Genomic DNA, 21,146 nt, shown 5'->3' with positions numbered 1-21,146 from the left:
ACAAAATGCTGCAGCTCACCTTTTCACTGGAGCACTTAAGAGAAAGCACATAACTCCTATTCCGGCCTCCCTCCCCCGGTTGCCTGTACATTGTAGAATTCTTTTCAAGATTCTTTTATCTGTTTTTAAATATATAAATGGTCTCGCCCCACCTTACCTCTCTGAGCTGCTCCATCCCTACCCTCCAACCTGGTGCATCAGGTCATCTGACCAGCTACTTCTGGAGGTTCTGAGGTCTAGGAGGAAGCTCAGAGCCAATAGAGCTTTTACTGCAAGTTGTCAAACCAGAGTGGAATTCCTTTCAGTTTGTCATCCTCATCTGTTTACCAAGTGACATTCTCATGTCTTCTGACAAATAAATATGCGCTCACCCTGGAAGGAAATTTTCACAGCCCACGAAGGCCTGGTTCTGTCCAAAGATCTCAAAGGAGGTATGGCTGTGTGTACGAAAGCCTTCGACTCAAAACCTGCAGAAGTTTCTCCACCACTGAACAGGTAGCGATTGCCTTCACTTATAAGGGAATAAGACAAGTAATTAAGTAGTAAGTAGTAAAAAGTACAGACTCTAACTAGCTATCAAAGTATAAAGTGAACCAACATAACATTAAGTGTTCCTTAAACAATCTTTGTATGATATTTATTAGAAGTAACTTTTTTGTGAAACCATACTGTCTTTGTACAATAATGATCATTTTAATACAATCATCACTGGAGAATGAAATTACAGTTATCAGGGAACATTTCCCCTCTACAGATGTGCTGAGCTAGAACCTGCAGAGAGAGGGAATCTATATAAAGTGCACGAACACACACACAGCAACCAGAACAAGAAAAGGATATCTATTTGGCTGAAATTGTATCAGATAATTTCTATCACGTTTTCCCTGTAGCCACATTTATTTTGCAGTTTTATTTCTTTTGCACAGACTTCTATGAGGACAACATAAAACATACAAGTTTGTATCTCATTGTGTATTCATAACATTCATTATTCTATGATGAAAGACTTACTGATCAGACAATGATACGTCACCTGAATAAAATCAATATTTTGAACAAAATTGTTAAATGTCAGTATTTACATTATTGCAGAACTTTGCAATCTCTATTTTCCACACTGAGAACATCTATAGAAAATTAGATGCAAAATGAACTTTTTTAGCCACACAAAAGTGCCCCGTGTGACTATATTTACTATAATCACACACTGGAAGATAAACAATGAATGGTGCAAGTAAATACAATCTTTGCTTTCCTTGGATCTTTTTCCGAGATGGAAAAAGTCACGTTAGGCCTGAGTGTGACAAACATCACCTCCACCAGTCAACATCATGTACACAAACTCAAAAATAGTCTTTAAATGTACAATTAAGATGAAAATATACATCATCTAGAAGATATTATTCATCACATCTACATATACCGTAAATATACAGGAATATAAATATAATCCTTTTAATAACAGCACAGGTTTGAATATTATGGGTTAAGAAAATAAAGATATATGTAACAGAAGATGTGCTAGTGTACAATCTTCAACGATGCACTAGCAGTGGGTACAGAAATCAAACAGCCATCTTTATTTAACCATTCACACTTGACGTTTTTGGTGACAAATGTAATACGTTTACAACAGATTGGAATTGTCACTCAAGTGCTGCAATTTGTGTGTATTGAATAGTTTTTAGACAACATTTGGATATAATTTGTGCTTTGGTAACTGCCTTAGTGTGTCAGCAGAGCACTGATTGTGCGTGTACTGTATACACAGTGCTGCAACCACTGGTCAGAGATTAGGTTCAGTAATATATTGTGTGTCATAGTTGAATTAAAAATGAAAATTGGTGCTTTTAGAGAATCGTTACTGCATTCTAGTGCACAGTTAATTGGAAACACTTTTGTGCTTTTGAAGAACAGTCTATTTCAACATTCACGTTTCAAGTGTTTTGCTGTGTGCCTCTAATTTTGGTGTATAAAATGGAATTAATAAACTCCCGCTGTGATGAAGTGTAATGGATGATGATATGACTGTTAGTGTGCACTGTTCATTGTATTACAGTAGGTCCATCCCTCCGCCTTGAACATAAACCATATACAGACTCGACGCAGAAGTGAAATGAAATACCGTAGATCCTAAAATAGTGGCTTCTCCTTTAGTAGACACTCCACTTGAATAAATGAACACCGGACCTCAAATAAATGCCAGTGCCATGAATTTTTCACAAACCTCCCCTATAAACAGCTTACCCCCAATACAAGGGGTCCCCCATTTAATTTGTATGTATCTCGGAACTCTTAACACTAACCTAGCTCAGATAACATGGTAGTCAAGTCATATTTACAGTAAATAGATGAATGAATAACACTTTAAGACATGAATATAACACAATCAAATGTAAAACATGAAGTAGTATTAACTGTTTCTTCTTGTGCTGTGTCATGACATTTTCTTATGCTGCTGTGCAAACAAGTTCATTGTGTGCCATTTGTAATCTAGAAACATCGTATGGACGCGACGTAAACTGAAGACCTCCCTGTAGATGCATCACACTCTCTACAGTTGAGTAAAAACATTCTTTGTACCTTAAGAGATGATAAAGTGTTCCAATTTGACTTTTAATTGGTCCAAAAATTATTTATTTACTACTGTCTATGCCAGCGACATATAGTGTCAGACAGAGCAATTAAATGCTCTTTCACTAGATGACAGAAGGTACAATTACAGTATCTTCATATAACAGAACAACAGCTTTGTGTTCAACTCAACAGGCCCAAACTTCAAACTCAGTAAATTTGTGCGTAAATTGATCATCATTACTTCAGCATATATGTACTTTTTGTGACATTTTTGTTTTGTGGTGTGACTTGAGATTTTTCTAATGTGAAATATGTGCCTTGGCTCGATAAAGGTTGGGAAACTCTGCTCGGCCACTATTTGAGGATATACAGTGAATATTAGCAGACAGTACTGTAGTTTATGATACACAATAAGACCTTTGCAAATATATACAAGTATTATTTTTGTGCAGAGGCGCTGCCATGTGTGCACACACGGACATCACTGCATTAGATAACCTTGTCTGTGTTGCACAACACAAAGTCAAGACAGCCTTTATCTGGGTGGTCTTCGCCTTAGTAGTAGTGAGTGGTGCGTCATTAAACTCTGAGGTTCCTTGTGCTAAGGCAAAGGAAATGTTATCTTAAGTGCATGAATTCAGTGATTTGCAGCTTTGTAAATATGCTTTTTTTTTTTTTTTTTTTTTGAGGGCAGTGGTGGGGATTCTTGGCCCCCTCGTCAAGGTAAACTAGACTGGTGGATGATAGAATTAAAGGTCAGACTCAGGTGTTATAGAAGTGGTTGGTGTGGTAGGGCTGATGGCGGCATTCTGATAGCCCGTACCATAGCAGTTTTTAGGAGACAAGGAGTTTGGGTCCAGGGGTTTGTTTCCACTGGGAGCCAAGTAGGCTTTGCGGGCCGCCAATGACGCAGGCACATCGCCGGGTTTGGCACGGAGGATGAACCTGGACTCGTCTTGCTCCTCCAGGTTGGAGATGTCCTTCATCATACTTTTACGGTAGGAGACAGACAGCTTGTTGGAGCCGTCTGACATCAGGTTGAAGTGACGGGCGATGAAGACGATGGGGAGAGGAAGCATGGCCACCACAATGAGCGCAAAGCACATGACTAATGCCCACGTGGGGTAGCTCTGGAAGCGCTCCTGAGCCTAAACACACACAGGGTTGAGTCACTACGTGCGACTTAGAAGAATCACAATTTAGATATTTCCATTCTAGTAAAAGCTGAGAATAGTTAAGAAAGAGCCCTACCTGCAGTTCATACGTAGCTCTGCCTCAAACCTACCTCAAACCAAGGCATCTTTTGACCTACCTACTTACATCTGACCTGCCTCCCAACCTACCGAGCAACTATCTACCCTACTATGTACCCACCTACCAAACTACCACATGTACAGCCCAATCACCAACCCACCTACCGGCCTATCTACCTACCCACTTACCTAATCACCTACCTACCTAACCACCTACCTAACTGACCCAACTATTTGCCAAATCATCTCCCTACCCTCCTACCTCGCTGTACCTCAAACCCAGCCACCTACCAATCAACCAACTTACCTTCTACCTATTCACCCAATTACCGAACCACCTAGTTACCTGAGCACCTATCTACTCCCCTACCTACCCATCCTAGCTCTGCAAGAACCTCACCTCAAACCAAGCCTCCCTCCAACCTACCTACCTACAGTCGCTATAAAAAGTCTATACACCCCTGTTAAATTGCAATGTTTTTGTGATATAAAAAAATGAGACAAAATAATTTATTTAAGAACTTTAACAACTTTAATTTGACCTAAAACCTATACAACTCAAGTGTGCCCTGTACACGCCCTCTTATAACTGTGTTGTGGATGTGTTCAGAATTAACCAATCACATTTAAACTAATGTTAAATGGGAGCTAGCACACACCTGCCACCATTTAAAGTGCCTCTGATTAACCCCCAATAATTTTCAAGTGTTCTAGTAGCCTTTTCCTGACATTTTTTGTTTTTGTTTTTTAGCAGAAGCCTGAAGACGAAAAACAGCCCCAAAACATGATACCGCCACCACCATGCTTCACTGTAGGTATGGTGTTCTTTTGGTGATGAGCAATGTTTTGTTTGTGCCAAACATACTCTTTAGAATTATGGCCAAAAAGTTCCACCTTGGTTTCATTGGACCATAACACATTTCCCTATTTGTGTTTGAAATATTTTGACTACTGGAAATGATGAAATTTATTTTGGGTTAATCAGAGGCACTTTAAATGGTGACAAGAGAGTGCTGACTCACTTTTAACATGAGTGTGGATGCGATTGGTTATTTTTTAACACAGCCACATCCCATTTATGAGAGATTTATGAGATTTGTCTATCGCAGTTGTTTATATTCCCCCCCCCCCTCCCCTTGAAATGATAAAATGACAATTTAGTTGTACAAATCCAATAACTGATTGTACTAGTGTATATACTGTAATGACTATATAACAATAGGTAGAAAAAGACTTGAAAACAGGCTGACCAGTTCTTGCACCCATGCGTTGTATCCAGGTGGGCTGATAGCCAGCTCTATGACAGAAGCCGAGATGAGCACGATTAGGCAGATTGGGGAGACGTACTTCCACAAGTAAAAGTAGATCACATTAGGCCGGAAACCCAACATGTCCTCCAAATCTTGCATGAATCTGTCGGCAACAGAGGAGCAGAAATATTAAACAATATATGCAGGATCCTGCCTCTGTAAACAATGACCCACTCACCTACCTACACTCATCTGCAGTTGTTGTACCTTTTAGTGCCATAAATCCAAGCCACCGACATATTTTCCAGGATGACCACCACAGTAAGAGGCAGGCCGGCGGAATAGTCGTCAAACATGGTGACAAAGTAATTCCCTGAGCGCTGAACAAACAGCAGGCCGCACAGGAAAGCCACAATGCAGCAACACACTGGAGAAGTGGGGGGAAAGAAATGTTCGGAAAGGACACACTAGTGGACACTTAACTGGACATAGCATTAGACACAGCTGCACAAGGTCAATACACGAGCTGTATCAAAAATTCTGTCTTTACAAAGGAATGATGTTCCATTTTGATTTTATATTGTAGTTGCAGTTTTTTCTGTGCTTTTGTGGCACATAATTTTTATGTGAAAATTTTTATGTGAAAATTATGTAGATTTTTGTGTTTTGTTTTTCTTTTGACAAGAAATACGTGGTGAAAATCTGGATGGTGTAAATTAGGCTTTTATTTGGGGAAAAAAAAGCTTTTGTGTCTTAGTCGGCACTCGCTTACGGAGTAACGTCACCTACAGAGTTGGAGAGGTACAGCAACACCTGCCATCCATCCATTTTATATAGCGTTTGTTCTCATTAGCGTCACAGCTCGGCTTAAGCAGATTTCACTTGACTTTTGGACGAGAGGTGGAATAAACCCTGCACTGGATGCCAGTCAATCTCTGGGACTTCATAAAACCATATGGTAAGGACATAAATAAGTACAATGTAATGACAAACATTTTGCCACAATTTTTTGGCTTCAATTCAATAGACATTGTCCTGTGCCTTCTGTGGTGCACGCCTTGGCTACCTGGAGGTAGTATAATACAGACATCTCAGCTCCTTAGTAAGCTGTAGTAATAATAGTCATTCTTCACAGAGGATAAAGAATATATGCCTGTGAGTGTTGTTGTATTGTCTTAGGAATTTGTTGCATTATTGTTTATTGGCGTTCAAATATCTGTTACATAAAGCATTATAACACCGCTGTTGAGATGTTATTCATCATCCTAGCTATGGTCTTTCCCATTATGTGTTAGCATTAGGCTACCGAACTTAAAGGCAAAGTTATGTGTGTATTTTTTCTTTTTTTTTCTTTTAGCACAAAATGTTTAGTTTAGTTTGATGGTAAAATTTAACCAGATGTGACATTAAACAGCTTGAAGCCTCTTTTTGAAGAATTGTTTACTAGCTTCACAACTGCTGCTCACTGTGAAATTAGTTGAGATGAGTTCACTGATATGGTTCTGTTGGTTTCATCAAGCCGTGATCTTCAACTCTCACTCACAGCCGAGTGTGAAGCGGCTAGGATGAGAATCAGCACCTCCAAATCTGAGACCATGGTCCTCAGTCAGAAATGGGTGGCGTGCCCTCTCCAGGTCGGGGATGAGTTCCTGCCCCGAGTGGCGGAGTTCAAGTATCTTGGGGTCTTGTTCACGAGTGAGGGAAGAACGGAACGGGAGATCGACAGGCGGATCGGTGAAGCGTCTCCAGTGATGCAGACTTTGTATCGGTCCCTTGTGGTAAGGAAGGAGCTAAGCCGAAAAGCGAAGCTCTTAATTTACCAGTCGATCTACGTTCCTACCCTCACCTATGGTCACGAGCTGTGTGTCGTGACCGAAAGAACAGGATCCCGAATACAAGCGGCCGAAATGAGTTTCCTCCGCACGGTGTCCGGGCTCTCCCTTAGAGATAGGGTGTGAAGCTCGGTCATCCGGAAGGAGCTCAGAGTAGAGCCGCTGCTCCTCCACATTGAGAGGAGCCAGATGAGGTGGCTGGGGCATCTGATTCGGATGCCTCCCGAACGTCTCCCTGGTGAGGTGTCCTGGGTACGTCCCACCGGAAGGAGACCCCGGGGACGACCCAGGACACGCTGGAGAGACTACGTCTCTCGGCTGGCCTTGGAAAGCCTTGGGATCCTCCCGGAAGAGCTGGATGAAGTGGCTGAGGAGAGAGAAGTCTGGGCGTCCCTGCAGAAACTACTGCCCCCACGACCCGACCTCGGATAAGCGGTCGAAAATGGATGGATGGATGGGAGTTCACTGCCACCATACAGCAGTCGTGTCTCAAATTTTCGACGGAGCAAGTCAAAGCAAAAAAATTGGCTGAATGACTTCTCGTGTCTCGAAAGTTGAAGTCGGGTCACTGGTCCCTGAAAATACCTCTGTATATTCAACAAATAAATTACTTATTCAACAGATAAATTACTTGTTTACCTGTGAAAAGCTCCTTCTGCACCTTGTAGGTGTCGAGGACAGGCGTGGTGATGCCAGTCATGGTGCCGATCATGCTGCCCAGTCCGAGGTTGATGAGCATGAAGAAGAACATGACGGACCAGAACGGCGAAGCGGGGAAATGTGTCATGGCTTCTGTGAAAGCGATGAAAGCCAAACCGGTGCCTTGAACAGCCTGCACATATACAGTCAAGAGAATGAGTCAAGGACAGAACCTGCTGCGGAAGCACATACGGGCCAGTGCTGGCTCACTTTGTTGAGCTCATCCTCCAGGATGCAAGGATCCAGACCCAGCTGGGAGAAACTGCCCTCTTTCACTGTCTTGATGACTTGATACATCTCGGCGTAGTCGGGGGTGGTGAGGTGAGAGAAGTTGACGTGCGGGGGGATCAGATCATGACTCAGCACATTTGAGTTGAGGTATCCCACAATCTTCTCAGCGTTGCTGTATCGACAAAAATGGTACACAAATTGAAAAGATATATCAAAATATGATAACCCCTGGAGCCTTGTACACTTACCAGGCCACAATGTACAGCACACTGCCTAATTTCTGAGTTGTTCCTTATTTTGTAGCTAGAATATGGAAACTGTAGTGGTGCCTTGAGATACGAGTGACCCGATTTAAGATTTTTTTTCACGATATGAGCTGTCATTTGGTCATTTTTTTTTTAAAATTTTTATTTGCGAGCAAAGATTTCAGATGCGAGCGCTGTATGGTGGCAGTGAACTCAACTCACTAAGCAACACTGACTGCTACTGCCAGTTGAAGTTTACTGTCTGACTAAAAATAAAACAAAAAGACTTCCACAAAACAACCACATAACTTTGCCGTAAGGTCCGCTAGCTTAATGTACTGGGAAACATCATAGACAAGCAAACGGATAGCATCGATTTTGCGGTGTAATAACCCTTTAAACAACAGACATTGCTCCTCAGAACTGTGAGGCAGATGTGCTAACCAGAGCGGTATGTATTAGTTATTTCTGTTTTGTCAATATTAGTCATATTATAAGACTGTGACTCCCATGTTTCTCTGGAAGCAAAATAAAAGGCATGATATCACAACAATAGTCACTTGTAAAGTGTAATACTACCAGCTACAGGATTTTGCTGTTGTATTGCTTGTGCAGGTGTACCGAATATTGTGGCCCGTGGAAGTGACCACACATACATGACTGTCTAAAGGAGAAAGAAAAAGGTTCAGGAACGTACTCTACGACACACTTCTCGTTCATGATGTTGGCCTTGAAGCCCAGTACGGCGAACACCACTAGTGTCGCCAGGATGGATGTGAGGAAGTTGATGAAGGAGACGAGCACAGCGTCAAAGTGGCAGTTGTTGTCTATCTTGTTGTAGCTAGAGAATGCGATGACTCCTCCGAAGCCCAGACCCAGTGCAAAGAACACCTGGGTGGCCGCCTCTCTCCACACCTGGGGCTCCAGCATCTTCTCCAGCTAGGAGATGCAACAATATGAATAAGCATTTGTCAGTTTAAAAATGTAAAAAGGCAAGGGAACCAGAGATTAAAGTACCGGTGGTTCTATATACTTAAAAGACCAAAATTTACCTTGCACAAATTCACATTTACCTATCGCCTTTTTCTCAATTTTTTTGGGTGAAAGTGGGAGTTTTTGTGGGGTGAGTGAGGTTTTCTGTTAAGTGACAGTTTTTTTCGTGCGAGTGAGTTCTTCTGGTGACTGAGATATATTTTTTTTTGTATGAGGATTCTTTGTGTGAGAGCGAGTTGTTTTTTGGTGTGAGTGAGTGTTTTCAGTTCAAGTTTTCTTGTGAGTTCTTTTAGTATGAGGATTTCTGTGCAAGTGATTTTTTTTATGAGAGTTTTTTTGGTGTGTGAGTTTTTGGGGGAGGGAATTTTGTAATCGTGAGATTTTTTTTTTGGTGTATGTGAGAGGTTTTTGGTAAATGTGACAGTTTTTGGGTTTGAGCTGTGTTTGGATGTTACGAATGTAAGTTTTTTGGTGAAGGAGACTTGTGTATGAGAGTTTTTTGGATGTCAGTGAGTTTTTGTGAGTTTGAGTGAGAGGTTTTGGGGTGTTTGATTTTCGTTTTGGCGTACGTCGGAGAAAATGTTTATTTTGGAGCTATGTGCCATTTTTATATATATACATGTAAACGCACACACACAGTAGTTCTGCTGGGCTCACCTTTGGAGTGAACATGTGAGCAATGCCATCCACGGATCCCTTCAGCATCAACCCTCTGACCAGGAAGCAGAAGAGAACCACGTAGGGGAAAAGGGAGCTGAAGTACATCACCTGTGAGGCAAAATGAACACAAACAGTATGTTGTAGCAGCTCAATGCCGTCCCTCACGTCTTCTGCTTTGTCATACTTTCCCAGAAGAGGCGATCCCTCTAATGACGGCAAGGCAGACGATGATCCAGGCGGCCAGCAGAGATAAAGTCATTTTCACGTTGAGACCGCCACTCTCTGCGATGGTGCTGGTCGTGTTCAGGGTCTGGCGGTACCAGAAGTAAGTGGTGGCCGAACTCTTCTCGCACTCTGGTTCCACAACTGTACATTATGGGAGGGACAAAGACTGATGAAAACAAATACTTGGCAAGACAGACAGGCTCTCACTGGCTGTAATACTAGATAAAACCTGCACCATCTAATGCAGGGTGGACAAACTTTGGTGGTCAAAAAACACGTTACAATGCAGTTGTGCCTTGAGGTACGAGTTGAGGCCTTGAGGTACGAGTTTAATTTGTACCGTGACCACACTTGTAACTCAAAACACTCATATTCCAAATGATCTGTCCTCATTGAAATGAATGGAAATGCCATTAATCTGTTCCAGGCCCCCCAAAACAAGTTTGTTTTTTGAGGAAAAACAGCACTCTATAATATTGTACTTTATAAAAGAAAGTAAAAAGATTCAATTAAATACAATTTTTAAAGAATTAAACAGTTTATGCACCATGATTTAATGTCGCAATCCAATTCATTGTGCTGCTCCCTCTTTTGTGCCCGCCTTGGCCACCACAGGCAATCATAGACTCGTATCTCAAGGCACCACTGTATGTATCCCCAAAATGATTTTTGAAAATAAAATGACAATCATTCTTGTTTTTGTTTTTTTTCTTATTTACAATTTATTTATTTATAACAATTATTTAATCAAGTAAATCTAACATGTAAAATGTGTATGTAAAATAGTTTTACTATTTACATTGTTGAAATAAACAATAAACAATTAAAAAATACAGTGTAATCAATCAAATTAATACAACACGTATTGTATTGTAAAGTATCAGAAATGAAATAAAAAATAAAAATAGACATGGTTTGTATCTAATCAATATTGCCTCTGTCAAACTGGTGGCCCGGGGGCCAGATCTGGTCCGACACATCATTTTATGTGGCCCGCGAAAGCAAATAATGTGTCGACTTCATGTTTCTTCTGAAAATACCAAAATTGCAAATTGTTTTCACTTGTATAACTTTGAAAGCATTTTATGTTACAATCCCCATTTTAAAATAGTTAATAATAGTTGAACAAACATTTTTTTATTGGCTTCTGATTTTAAAACTTGTTATCCATCAATTTCTTGTCTATATGTAATTATATGAGGCGATAATTTATATGGGTTCACAGTCGTAACAGCCCTGCGAGCGAAGCCATAACTACAGTGCGGCCCACCACAAAAATTTGTTTGACACCCCTGCAATATTGGGTCGTGGTTCAATGAGGATGAATCACTTGTTCATCGTTTATTTATTTATTTATGTATTTATTTTTATTTATTTAGTTATTTTTTTCATTGCAGGATATAACTGTTTTAAAATGTAGGCAAAGATAGGCCTAGCTATAAATTACAATAGATTTTCAAAATGTTTTATTTAATTTGTTTTATGGCATGAGTGGGCGAATGGTTTGCACATTGGCCTCACAGTTATGAGGTTGGGGGTTTGAATCCGGGCTCCTTCCTAGATGGAGTTTGCATGTTTTTATTCCCTGGGTATTCTTGCATGATTTTGGACTGTGGGAACATTTCAAAACTCATAAAACACATCAAAGACTCTAAATTGTCTTTGGGTGGGAACGTGAGTGAGAATGTTGATTTGTGTATATGTGCTTGGTAGACGACCAGTCCAGGGTGTTACCCAGCCTCTTCCCCGAAGTCAGCTGTGATAGGTTCCAGTTTCCACGCATTCCTGAACAGGATAAGTGGTATAGAAAATGGATACATGGCTGTTGTGTACTCACTGGCAAGCGTCCCATTCTTCCTAATAGGACAGTCGCTCCATGGCAGAGGATACTGGAAGGACTGGAAGAAGTAGAAGATGCTCCAACCTATAATCACATTATAGTAGAGCCCCACAAAGCCACACACCTAGATGGACAGAAAGACAGACATTATAAGCACCGATGGAGGCACAATGATGCTCATGCTGCCGCCAGTCGTGCAAGAGGCTACATCGAGTTGGAGGGAGGCGTGAATAATTAAAGTGCTCTCTTTTCAACTCCGATACTCTCAGAGATATTTTTAGCTATCCATCTACGCCAGCTGTGCGACTCGACAGAAAGGATCCCTTTCACTGTCAAACATGTCAATACCTCCCATGTACTCAGGAGGGGGAGGCAGGTTGTTGCTGTGATGGACTAACTTCTACCTGCATACATACTTGCTTGCTTGTGAAGCATTTTAGACTATAATACAGTGGTGCCTTGAGATAAAAGTTTAATTTGTTCCATGACCATGCTCGAAACTCAACACTATCTGAAATCATCTTTCCCAATTAAAATGAATGGAAATTTTGTAAATATTTATCAATTTAACTGCTGTATATCTGCTATATAATCCCTTTGAAATGTCAGATGTGATTTGAAAAGGGGTTCTAGAGTTATCAAGAACATTTTTAACTGACCTTTAATCTGTTCCACCCTCCCACCCCAAAAAAATTTTTTTAAGGAATGTAGCACGCTATGATATTGTAATAACATAATGAAATACAATGTAAAGAAGCGAACAGCTTGTACACCATGACTTAATGCAGCAATCCAATTTATTGTGCTGCTCCTTCAGGTGTGCCCACATTGGTCACCGTGAGGCAGTATGATACAGTCATGCAGACACAAATGAAAAATAGTAATTATTCTTCTACTACTGTAAGTGATTCAGTAAGTTGCTTTGTTTATAATTTTTTTGTAGATGATAAAGAATACATACCAGTGAGTATTATTATATTATCTGTCTACATGTGTTGCTCCACTGTTTGTGTTCAAATATCTGTTGCTTCTAAAAACTAACCAACCAAGTATCGATGTTACCCATTAGCATGCCAGTGGCATTTTGCATTGTTTGTTAGCATTAAGCAAAAAGGACTTTTCTAAGCAAAAAATTGTCTGAATGACAGCTCGTATCTCGAAAACGTCTGGTCACTCTTTTCTCAAGGCACCACTGTAAATACAGTATATCGTCATATTATTCCATATACACAATTGTCACATTTTAATTAATTGTCATGTATTAAGAAAAATAGTGTAATAATAGAAAAATAGAAAATTGTGGCAAGCAAATATTTAAGTATATACTGTAACTATTGTTTAGGTTATATTAAGAAGGGATTTAGTGAAAAATTAAAAAGAAAACTACTTAAATTACCAAAATGAAAAGAAAGTAGACACTTTATTTGCTTCAGTGGGCCACATAATGTTATGTGGCAGGCTGGATGAATTTGACACCTGTGCTCTAAATTGTCTTCTAAATTCTCATAGCTGTGAATGTGAGTGTGGATGTTTCTTTGTCTATTTGTGACCTGTGACTGACTGGCAACCTGTCAGGGGTGTACCCCAACTCTCTCCCCAAAGTCAGGTGGGTTAAGCTCCAGTTACCCGCGACCCTTATGAAGAAAATAAAAAGATGGATGGCTGTAGTTGTAGTACCATCAAACTCGACATCCCAATCCCGCCCAGACGTGGGCAGACGTAGTTCCACACTCCAATACTCCCGCGTCGGATCTTCTGACCCACAGCCAGCTCCAGGAAGAAGAGCGGGATGCCGATGACAAGCAGGAGAATGAAGTAAGGGACGAGGTAAGCGCCTGAAAAATAGAGAGGCTTGTTGATTTACAGGGAATAAGACACACAGCGTAATCAAGCAGATTTGCAGATGATCTTGGCAGGAACAGCGTCTTTTTAAAGTCAAATATATTTACCAAACTCCTTCTCAATTAATGTTTCAATCTCCATCTAAATTTGTCCCTTTGCTGCTTAATCCTCCGGGATATAATCAGGATGTGCAAAAATTGAGTCAACATCTGGGATATAGCGATTTATAGCTACCAAACATGAACTGCATCAATAATAGCAACTGTATGCACACATGAAGTGGGTGGATTGAGTAAAGTAAAGTAAAGTAAATGAAAGGGTGAACAGAAGGGAGGTCAAATAAAGACAGAGAGGAAGTGAAAGGATTGAGATGAGAGAAGGTGACCAGATGGAGAGGAGATGAAATGGATGGAGGGGAGGTGAAAGGATGGGTGAGTTGAGAGGCGGGAAAGAATGAGTGGAGGGGAGATTAAAAGAAGGATGAGAAGAGATGGAATGATAGATGGAGAGGATAAAGGATGAATGGAGAGGAGGTGAAAGGATGGATGGATATGAGATGAAAGGATAGCTGAGAGGAGACAGGATTTAAAGATAAGTGGAGATGAGAAGAAAGAAAGGATGGAGAGGAGGTGAAAGAATGGAGAGAAGAAAGGTGGATGAGGGAAGAGGGGGAAGAATGGATGGAGAGAAGGTATAAACATGAGTGGAGAATGGAAGATGTTTCATGCATCCCAGTATACAATTATCTTCATATTGATTATGTTCTTCTCTTTTGCTAAATCTCGCTTCACACAGGGTGCCCTGCCACGAGTCTAATCAATAGTGCAGTTAAATTTAGCCACATTTTTTTTTTTCGACACGAAACAATTGACTGGAAGGCTTTGAAGGAGAGAATCAAGACATTTTGGTGCGGATCGAAAAAACAGATACAGTACTTTATTTAACATGAAAACTTACAGCCCAGTGGCAACAGAATGTCACCAAAAGAAAAAGGTAGAGCTACCAAAACAAAATGTTATAGAAAAAAAAAATTCTAGTCAAACATGGTGACCTAGTGGTTAGCACATCTGCCTCGGAGTTCTGACGTTAAGGGTTCAAATCTGGGCTCAGCCCTTCCTGTGTTCCATTTGCATGTTGTTTCGTAAGTTTTCTCTGGGTACTCCGGCTTCCTCTCACATTCCCAAAACATACGTCTGAGATTCATGAAGACCCTAAATTGTCCATAGGTGTGAATGTGAGTGAAAATGCTTGTCCGTCTATACAGTAGTCCCTCGTTTATTGCTGGGGTTACATTCCAGAACCCCCCCCCCTGATAGACAAAAATCTGCAAAGTAGCAACCATATATTTGATTAATTATATATGTTTTAAAGCTTTATACATATTACCAATACAAAATATGCATGTGAAGTGCAGATATTATTTTTGTCCATTTGGGGTTGCCATCCACATGTTCTACACTCTAGTATCTGTGACTCTGAATGTGTGTCGCTTTAAAAGTCAACAAATCGGAGTGTAATGTTGACTCAAGATAGTGCTGCCTCTTACACATGCTCTATCTTTTGCACACTCTTTCCTCCTGGCTTGTGGTTATTGCTACGTAAGTCTGCCACACAAAATCACAAATTACAAAGAGCGAAAAATCCCAATATAAAATTAGATATGGTTTAAAAATCCGCTATACAGTGAAACTACCGAAAGAGAACCGCAATATGGCAAGGAATGACGATATGTGCTCTGCGAGTAACTGCTTTAATTTAACTTTTTCTCTAATATAGTTGAATCAAAATACTCTACATTTGCTATTTTCTTGTATTTATTACATCAATTTATCCCATAAAATGATTGAACTTTTAATCCTAAAAGGTAAATCCAACTCAACTGTATTTAAGCAGTGATTCTTTTGAATACCACTACAGGGAGACCCCGTAGCACTAGTGGTACCATACTTTGATAATCGCTGTCTTAAGCTTTATAAAAAGAGTGCAAAAACACATATAGGTGAGGCATAGGTCCCACAGAAAACAATGCATTGGTGAATTTGGGAATAGTGACCACAAATATGGGAGGGCTTACTGTATTAACTTTTGTCAAGGCGAAATTTAGGATTTAAAATCATTACATTGTGCTGGGGTGCTTCATGTTGTGGCCATGTCAGTGTACAGTTCTAAGTTCAATTGCAATCCACTAGCACGGAAAGCTAACGCAGCAGTGTCCATCTTCACTCCGAGCTCCTTCTTGTTAAACATCACAAACAGATGGACCCAAATGGATCGATGGGGGATTACTGTATTTTATATCTTAAGAGAAACATGGGAGTCACAAAATACACGACCCGACTCACCTCCTCCATTCTTTTGGCACAGGTAGGGGAAACGCCACACATTCCCCAGGCCCACAGAGAAGCCCACCTGCGCCAGGATGTACTGCAGCTTGCTGTTCCAGGCCGGGCGTCCGTCGCTTTCCGGCACCTCTATCTGCGGTGCTTTCTTTCCGGCCACGGCGCCGACGTTCAGCGAGCTGTTCTTGTAGTCCAGCGACTCCTCGTGCGCGAGCAGGTCAGCCACAGACTCTGTGACGTGCTCATGGCTTTGCTCGCGCTGCGTCACCTTGCTGTTTTTAGGCATCGGGGAGGCCGGGGGTGAGGAAGGGGAGTCGGGGGGGAGCTGGAGACTGATGGGAAGTGGAAGAAGTGATGCCTTAAAGAGCTTTTAGAGAGGAGATGGTGAAGATTGACAGCTGCTTTTGTTCTTTGTTTCGCCCTCAGTCCTGCATTTGAAAAAAAAACAGCTCTAATGAGGACAAGAGCAATAAAACAAAGGAATGGATGAATATTGATGCTGTCAGCAAAAGACAGTGATCCATTTGATCAAGAGTACTTTAAAAGTTCCTTTTCCTGTTCGCAATCCATAAATAACACTTTAAAAAGTCGCTTCTATCCTTTATGAAATACCCAAGCATGTCATCATGAATAAGACCTTTTGTAGGCTTTGTTTTGACATACAGTACATTTCAAATGTATGTGCTAAACAAACAGCAACACACACTGCATTTCATGGTGCTGGCAAAAATTCCCAATCGTGCAAATTACAAATTTAATTTCTCTTTTCTGTAAGATTAACTTTTGTGAAGCTCCCCCTCTCCCAACCCTGTAAATCCCCTAATCCCCTGAAGCCCGGTAGAGACATACCTCCTTGGTCACCCAGCCCTCTATCACGGAGATACGTTGCTGCCTCATCCCAAACTAATGGAGGCCAGGAACATGACGCTTTGGGAGCAGCCGTCACGTGTCCGGCAAATCCACATCACAAGCCTTTCTTAATTTTCTCGCTTATTCACAAAACCCCACCCCCAAAGTCCATTTCTGGATACAGGAAATGATGCACTTTCTCACCATCATCGTATCCATCCTAAAAGTTCAATTTCATCACAAAATATAAGCCCTTTCATGCTTCTTTGACATGCAATTCTTACCTCAGTTTTAATATTGGTGTTCTTTTTTTCCCCCATCATCGCTCAACATCTGCATGCATGACTCATCTGCATGTCAACATGAGCCTATGATGTAATAATCCACAGCCATTCACAAATCTGCGTAATCCGACATGCATTAACTGTAATGCCATGAAGTGGCTGGGGAGAGGGAAGTCTGGGCGTCCCTGCTAAAGCTACTGCCCCCGCGACCCGGCCTCGGATAAGCGGTAGAAAATGGATGGATGGATGGATGGATGGATGGATGGATGGATGGATGGATGGCTGGCCTTCATTCTGACTTGTCATTCAGTTCTGCACTACAGCACACGAGACACAGGATGAGACAACCCAGATGAAACCAACTCTGCCATCCAATAATCCACATGATGACCCCCAAACTGATGGTCTGAACAGTACTCAATAAAAACATACAGAAATTACATAATTAATTAGAATTGAAAGATTTAAACAGTTTTTGCTTGGATATTGTGCTGCTCATTCCGGGATGCGCGCCTTCCCTACCAGGGGCCAGTATAGTACAGACACACTAAGAAAGGTTTCACAACTGATTCAGTCGGGCGCAGTAATATTGGTAGTTTTTTTTCTTCCCTGCAAAGGATAAAGAATATATACCTGTGAGTATTGTTATATTGTCTGTCTACATGTGTTGTTCCACCATTTGTGTTATAATAATAATAATCTATCTATCTATCCATATATCTATCTAGCTATATATAGTTTGAAGAGACTCACCTCCCAGGCACATGCAGTAATGTCCGTCTGCACATTCATGTTATGTGCCACCAACGGGTTAGTAGTTATTATAGGAACTTTAGTTTTACTATATATTGTTTCAATGTACAGCCCTTGACTACTTTTCATACTTGTTTGGCAGTTGATAAGCACGATGCATGAAGTTGACTCACCATCAGCAAGGCTCAGCTCCACTTCCTAAAATCCGCCACCTGCGTCACGCATCATTAAAGAGTGAGGGATTTTGTTTTATTACTGGTAACTTATTTGTTACGCTTGTATGTTAAAAAAAAAATTCCTCAAAAATTGCTTTCAAATGCATTGCAGGAACAAATCATTCCATTATTCTATTTGTGAAAATGTATTTTTTTATACATGAAAAAAATCTGAGGTGAACAAACATGCCCCAACAGACTGTTTTCGACCTTGAAGGTTCCCCTGTAACAGATGTGGACTCATATAGGACAATATGCAAAGAGTGCAACAGCCAGCAGTTTTTATGTGATATTCTATGATTTGGGAAGAGTTTCAAGCATTTTTTTTAAACAACGACACAAGACAGTGACACTTGTCATAGAAATCAATAGTCCCTCATTAATAATTCACTTCTCATTCTGGCTACGTTCTAGCTCCACCAAGGTCAGAGGCACACACGTATACACTCATTTAAAAGGTGTCGATGGGAAGAAACCACACATTTGAATAAAAACTACATATTCTGCTGAAAGCATCCACCCTGAAAAGTGGCTTTTAATTGAATTTCAATAAAATATATCACCCAGAGGTGTTGCCTCTTGGCTTGGATCCAATCATTTAAAGATTGCAGATTAAATTAATTTTTCAAATAAATAAAACCCATTTTAAACCGACTATAAACTCCAGTGACTGTGCTGCACCCAGTAAACCAGCATCGACAGTAACTGACTCATCACAATCAAAACTACACAAAAAAAACACAACCCTTACTTTACCTTTAGAAAACATACATTAAATAAAAACAAACATTTGTTCAAATCTTAAAGATTAAATTCAACTTTTATGTAATCCATCAGGAAATGACTTTTAAGTTTGTGATGATTGTGCTGAGAATGATGAGTAAAAAGACACATTATGGCTTACCGTTAGTCTTTTTGCAGAGGTCGGAAATATCCACGTATCTGTATTAAACTGGCGAAAGAGAGGAGCGTTGGTAGCACATCCACCGTGTGTGTGCCTGAATGGGGCAGGTGGATGACTGACGAGAGGAGAAGGGAGGGGAGGGGAGGGGATGAGGATGAGGATGGGTCTTGGGGTTGGGGTGGGATGCAGCATCACGCAGGGTGGGACAGAGCTGCACCGTGACGCACGCATCTTACGCTCATTGTCCACGCAAATGACAAACGATCACCGGCTGTTAATTTGTGGTCAGATGGGGACCGTTCGATGCCAAGCGTGTGAATGGGGGAGGGGAGGTAGAGGGGGATGTCAAGGTCACTGCTACTTGAGGACGTGATGGAGTCACACAGCTTTTGTTATATGTGATATGATCTGTTTTTGTTGGTGAAAATGAGCATGTGAGATTCTGACATGATGCTTTAGAGTGGAATCACAAAAATCCCAATTCAATACAGCAAGTTTATTATTTTACCATATATAATAAATATATTATTTTACTTTCTCCCACATTCCCCAAAATTATCCTTAGATGTGAATGGCATGTTTTTTTAATATGGGAGGAACAGGAACTATTTGAACCTCAGAACTGTGAGGCAAACGTGATAACCATTCTATCCTATATAGTCATTCCTGCAGTTTTTAATCCAATCCAAAAGGAATATCAGCAAATGTCCTTCATTTGTCTTTTTTCCTACCATGCTGCTGTAAGTAAATCTCTCTGTTGGGTGATCAATCATGTCTTCTGTTTTTTTATGCTGCCTCTCAGATAATCGTCAAAGTACATTGGTGTAACAAAAGGAGTTTTAAAAAAATATATTATTAATAATTTGCTTCTATGTCTTGTGGCTATTTTGTCTTCATCTCATAGGTCATTTTTCCTATAGAGATGCAGGACAGGAGCAAACAGCTACCCAGACCATAAATCATGGACCATCTTTATTAAAAAAAAAAAAAAAAAAAGAATAATAAATAAAACAACTTTCCTGACACCAAGACAGAGTGAACACACCCCAGTTCAAATAACATCAAACTGCCGTTTTTCATGTGGGAAATGGACCACATAAATTACTTCAAAACATGAATACATAATAAAACATTTCAATTACAAAATAACCTGTACAATTAAATTGAAAAACAAACGTTAAAATGCATGTTGAAGCACCATCTGACTTTAATAACAGCATTCAGTGTTTTTGTGTATGGGTTGAATGAAGAACGTGGCTCATCCTGACTTTGCACTGTAGTGAATAAAAAGACAAAGGCAATACAAGAACATGAAGAGAGAGATTTTGTTTAAAGTGTCATTACTGTGCGTACTGGAGGCTGGAGTCGGACTCGTTCCTTTGCGAGTGTTCTCATTTTGTATTTGTGTATTTGACCCGTTCAGGGAATGGTTGACAGTGCACCGGCAACTGTGGCTCTCCTTGCCCACATGCGAAGGCATTACAGTACCTTAATTGCTCAAATTTGTTTCCACTTCATTTGAGCGGTGGAATATCTGAAGCTCGCTTCTAACTCATATTTTGGCTTCTAACACAGAGCAAAAAATGATCAAGGGACAGCTCTTAATTTGAAAAACTCATGATTTGGGGCACTCATATGTTAATTTAACACTGCATTTGCCCACTCTTCCTTCCAAAAGCGGTCCAAATGTGTCCGATTGTGTACGACTGTTGTCGTGCCCATTGTTCTTCCGGCTGCTCAACCCCTCTATCTGGTCCTTTCTCTATCTAACAATATCTAGCTAAACACTGGGGTCATGTGACACTCATTACTCTGGAACACTTCATCCGAGAGGGCGAGAATAAATAAAGCCTCCTTACGGTTGCTGCCTGGACAAAAAGCAAGCTACTGTAATTAGTGAACAACACATCTATAGCGCCTTTTACTTCAGTAACTTCATTTATGGATTTTGGGATAAATTATACTAGCGTTTTTGTTTGCGTCCGGCACATCAATGTAATTTCCGCCATGTTAGTGGAATGTGTTATGGTCAGACCAGTTTCCGCATGTTGGTATACATTCTGTCCGACATCATACTGCACTGGCATAAGAATGTGGAATGGACTTTTGGAGGAAGCTGCAGTACTTGCAGGGAACACAAGCCAAGATTTTAACC

At 40.6% G+C, this 21,146-nt stretch overlaps 1 protein-coding gene across 2 annotated transcripts; it reads right to left on the bottom strand.

The window, feature by feature from the left end:
* Positions 1-620: 620 nt before the first annotated feature.
* Positions 621-19,142, bottom strand: LOC133408237 (sodium-dependent neutral amino acid transporter SLC6A17-like). Of its 2 annotated transcripts, XM_061686834.1 has the most exons (12): positions 18,992-19,141; positions 15,990-16,414; positions 13,483-13,640; positions 11,803-11,929; positions 9,925-10,106; positions 9,738-9,848; positions 8,785-9,026; positions 7,822-8,014; positions 7,552-7,744; positions 5,348-5,507; positions 5,081-5,243; positions 621-3,725 (listed from the first exon to the last, which is right to left on the bottom strand). In XM_061686834.1, exons 2-12 carry the CDS (start codon positions 16,270-16,272, stop codon positions 3,327-3,329), a joined length of 2,211 nt encoding a protein of 736 aa, XP_061542818.1. In that variant the 5' UTR covers positions 16,273-16,414; positions 18,992-19,141; the 3' UTR covers positions 621-3,326. The 2 variants fall into 2 exon arrangements, with proteins under 2 accessions (XP_061542818.1, XP_061542819.1); XM_061686835.1 differs by lacking the exon at positions 621-3,725 and having other exon boundaries at positions 5,179-5,243; positions 5,323-5,507; positions 18,992-19,142.
* Between the last annotated feature and the right edge of the window lie 2,004 nt (positions 19,143-21,146).

The sequence above is a fragment of the Phycodurus eques genome, chromosome 10 (assembly GCF_024500275.1).
Source record: "Phycodurus eques isolate BA_2022a chromosome 10, UOR_Pequ_1.1, whole genome shotgun sequence".
Classification (NCBI taxonomy): domain Eukaryota; kingdom Metazoa; phylum Chordata; class Actinopteri; order Syngnathiformes; family Syngnathidae; genus Phycodurus; species Phycodurus eques.
The sequence above is the reverse complement of the archived record's forward strand: the minus strand, read 5'-3'. Positions and strand labels throughout refer to the sequence as shown.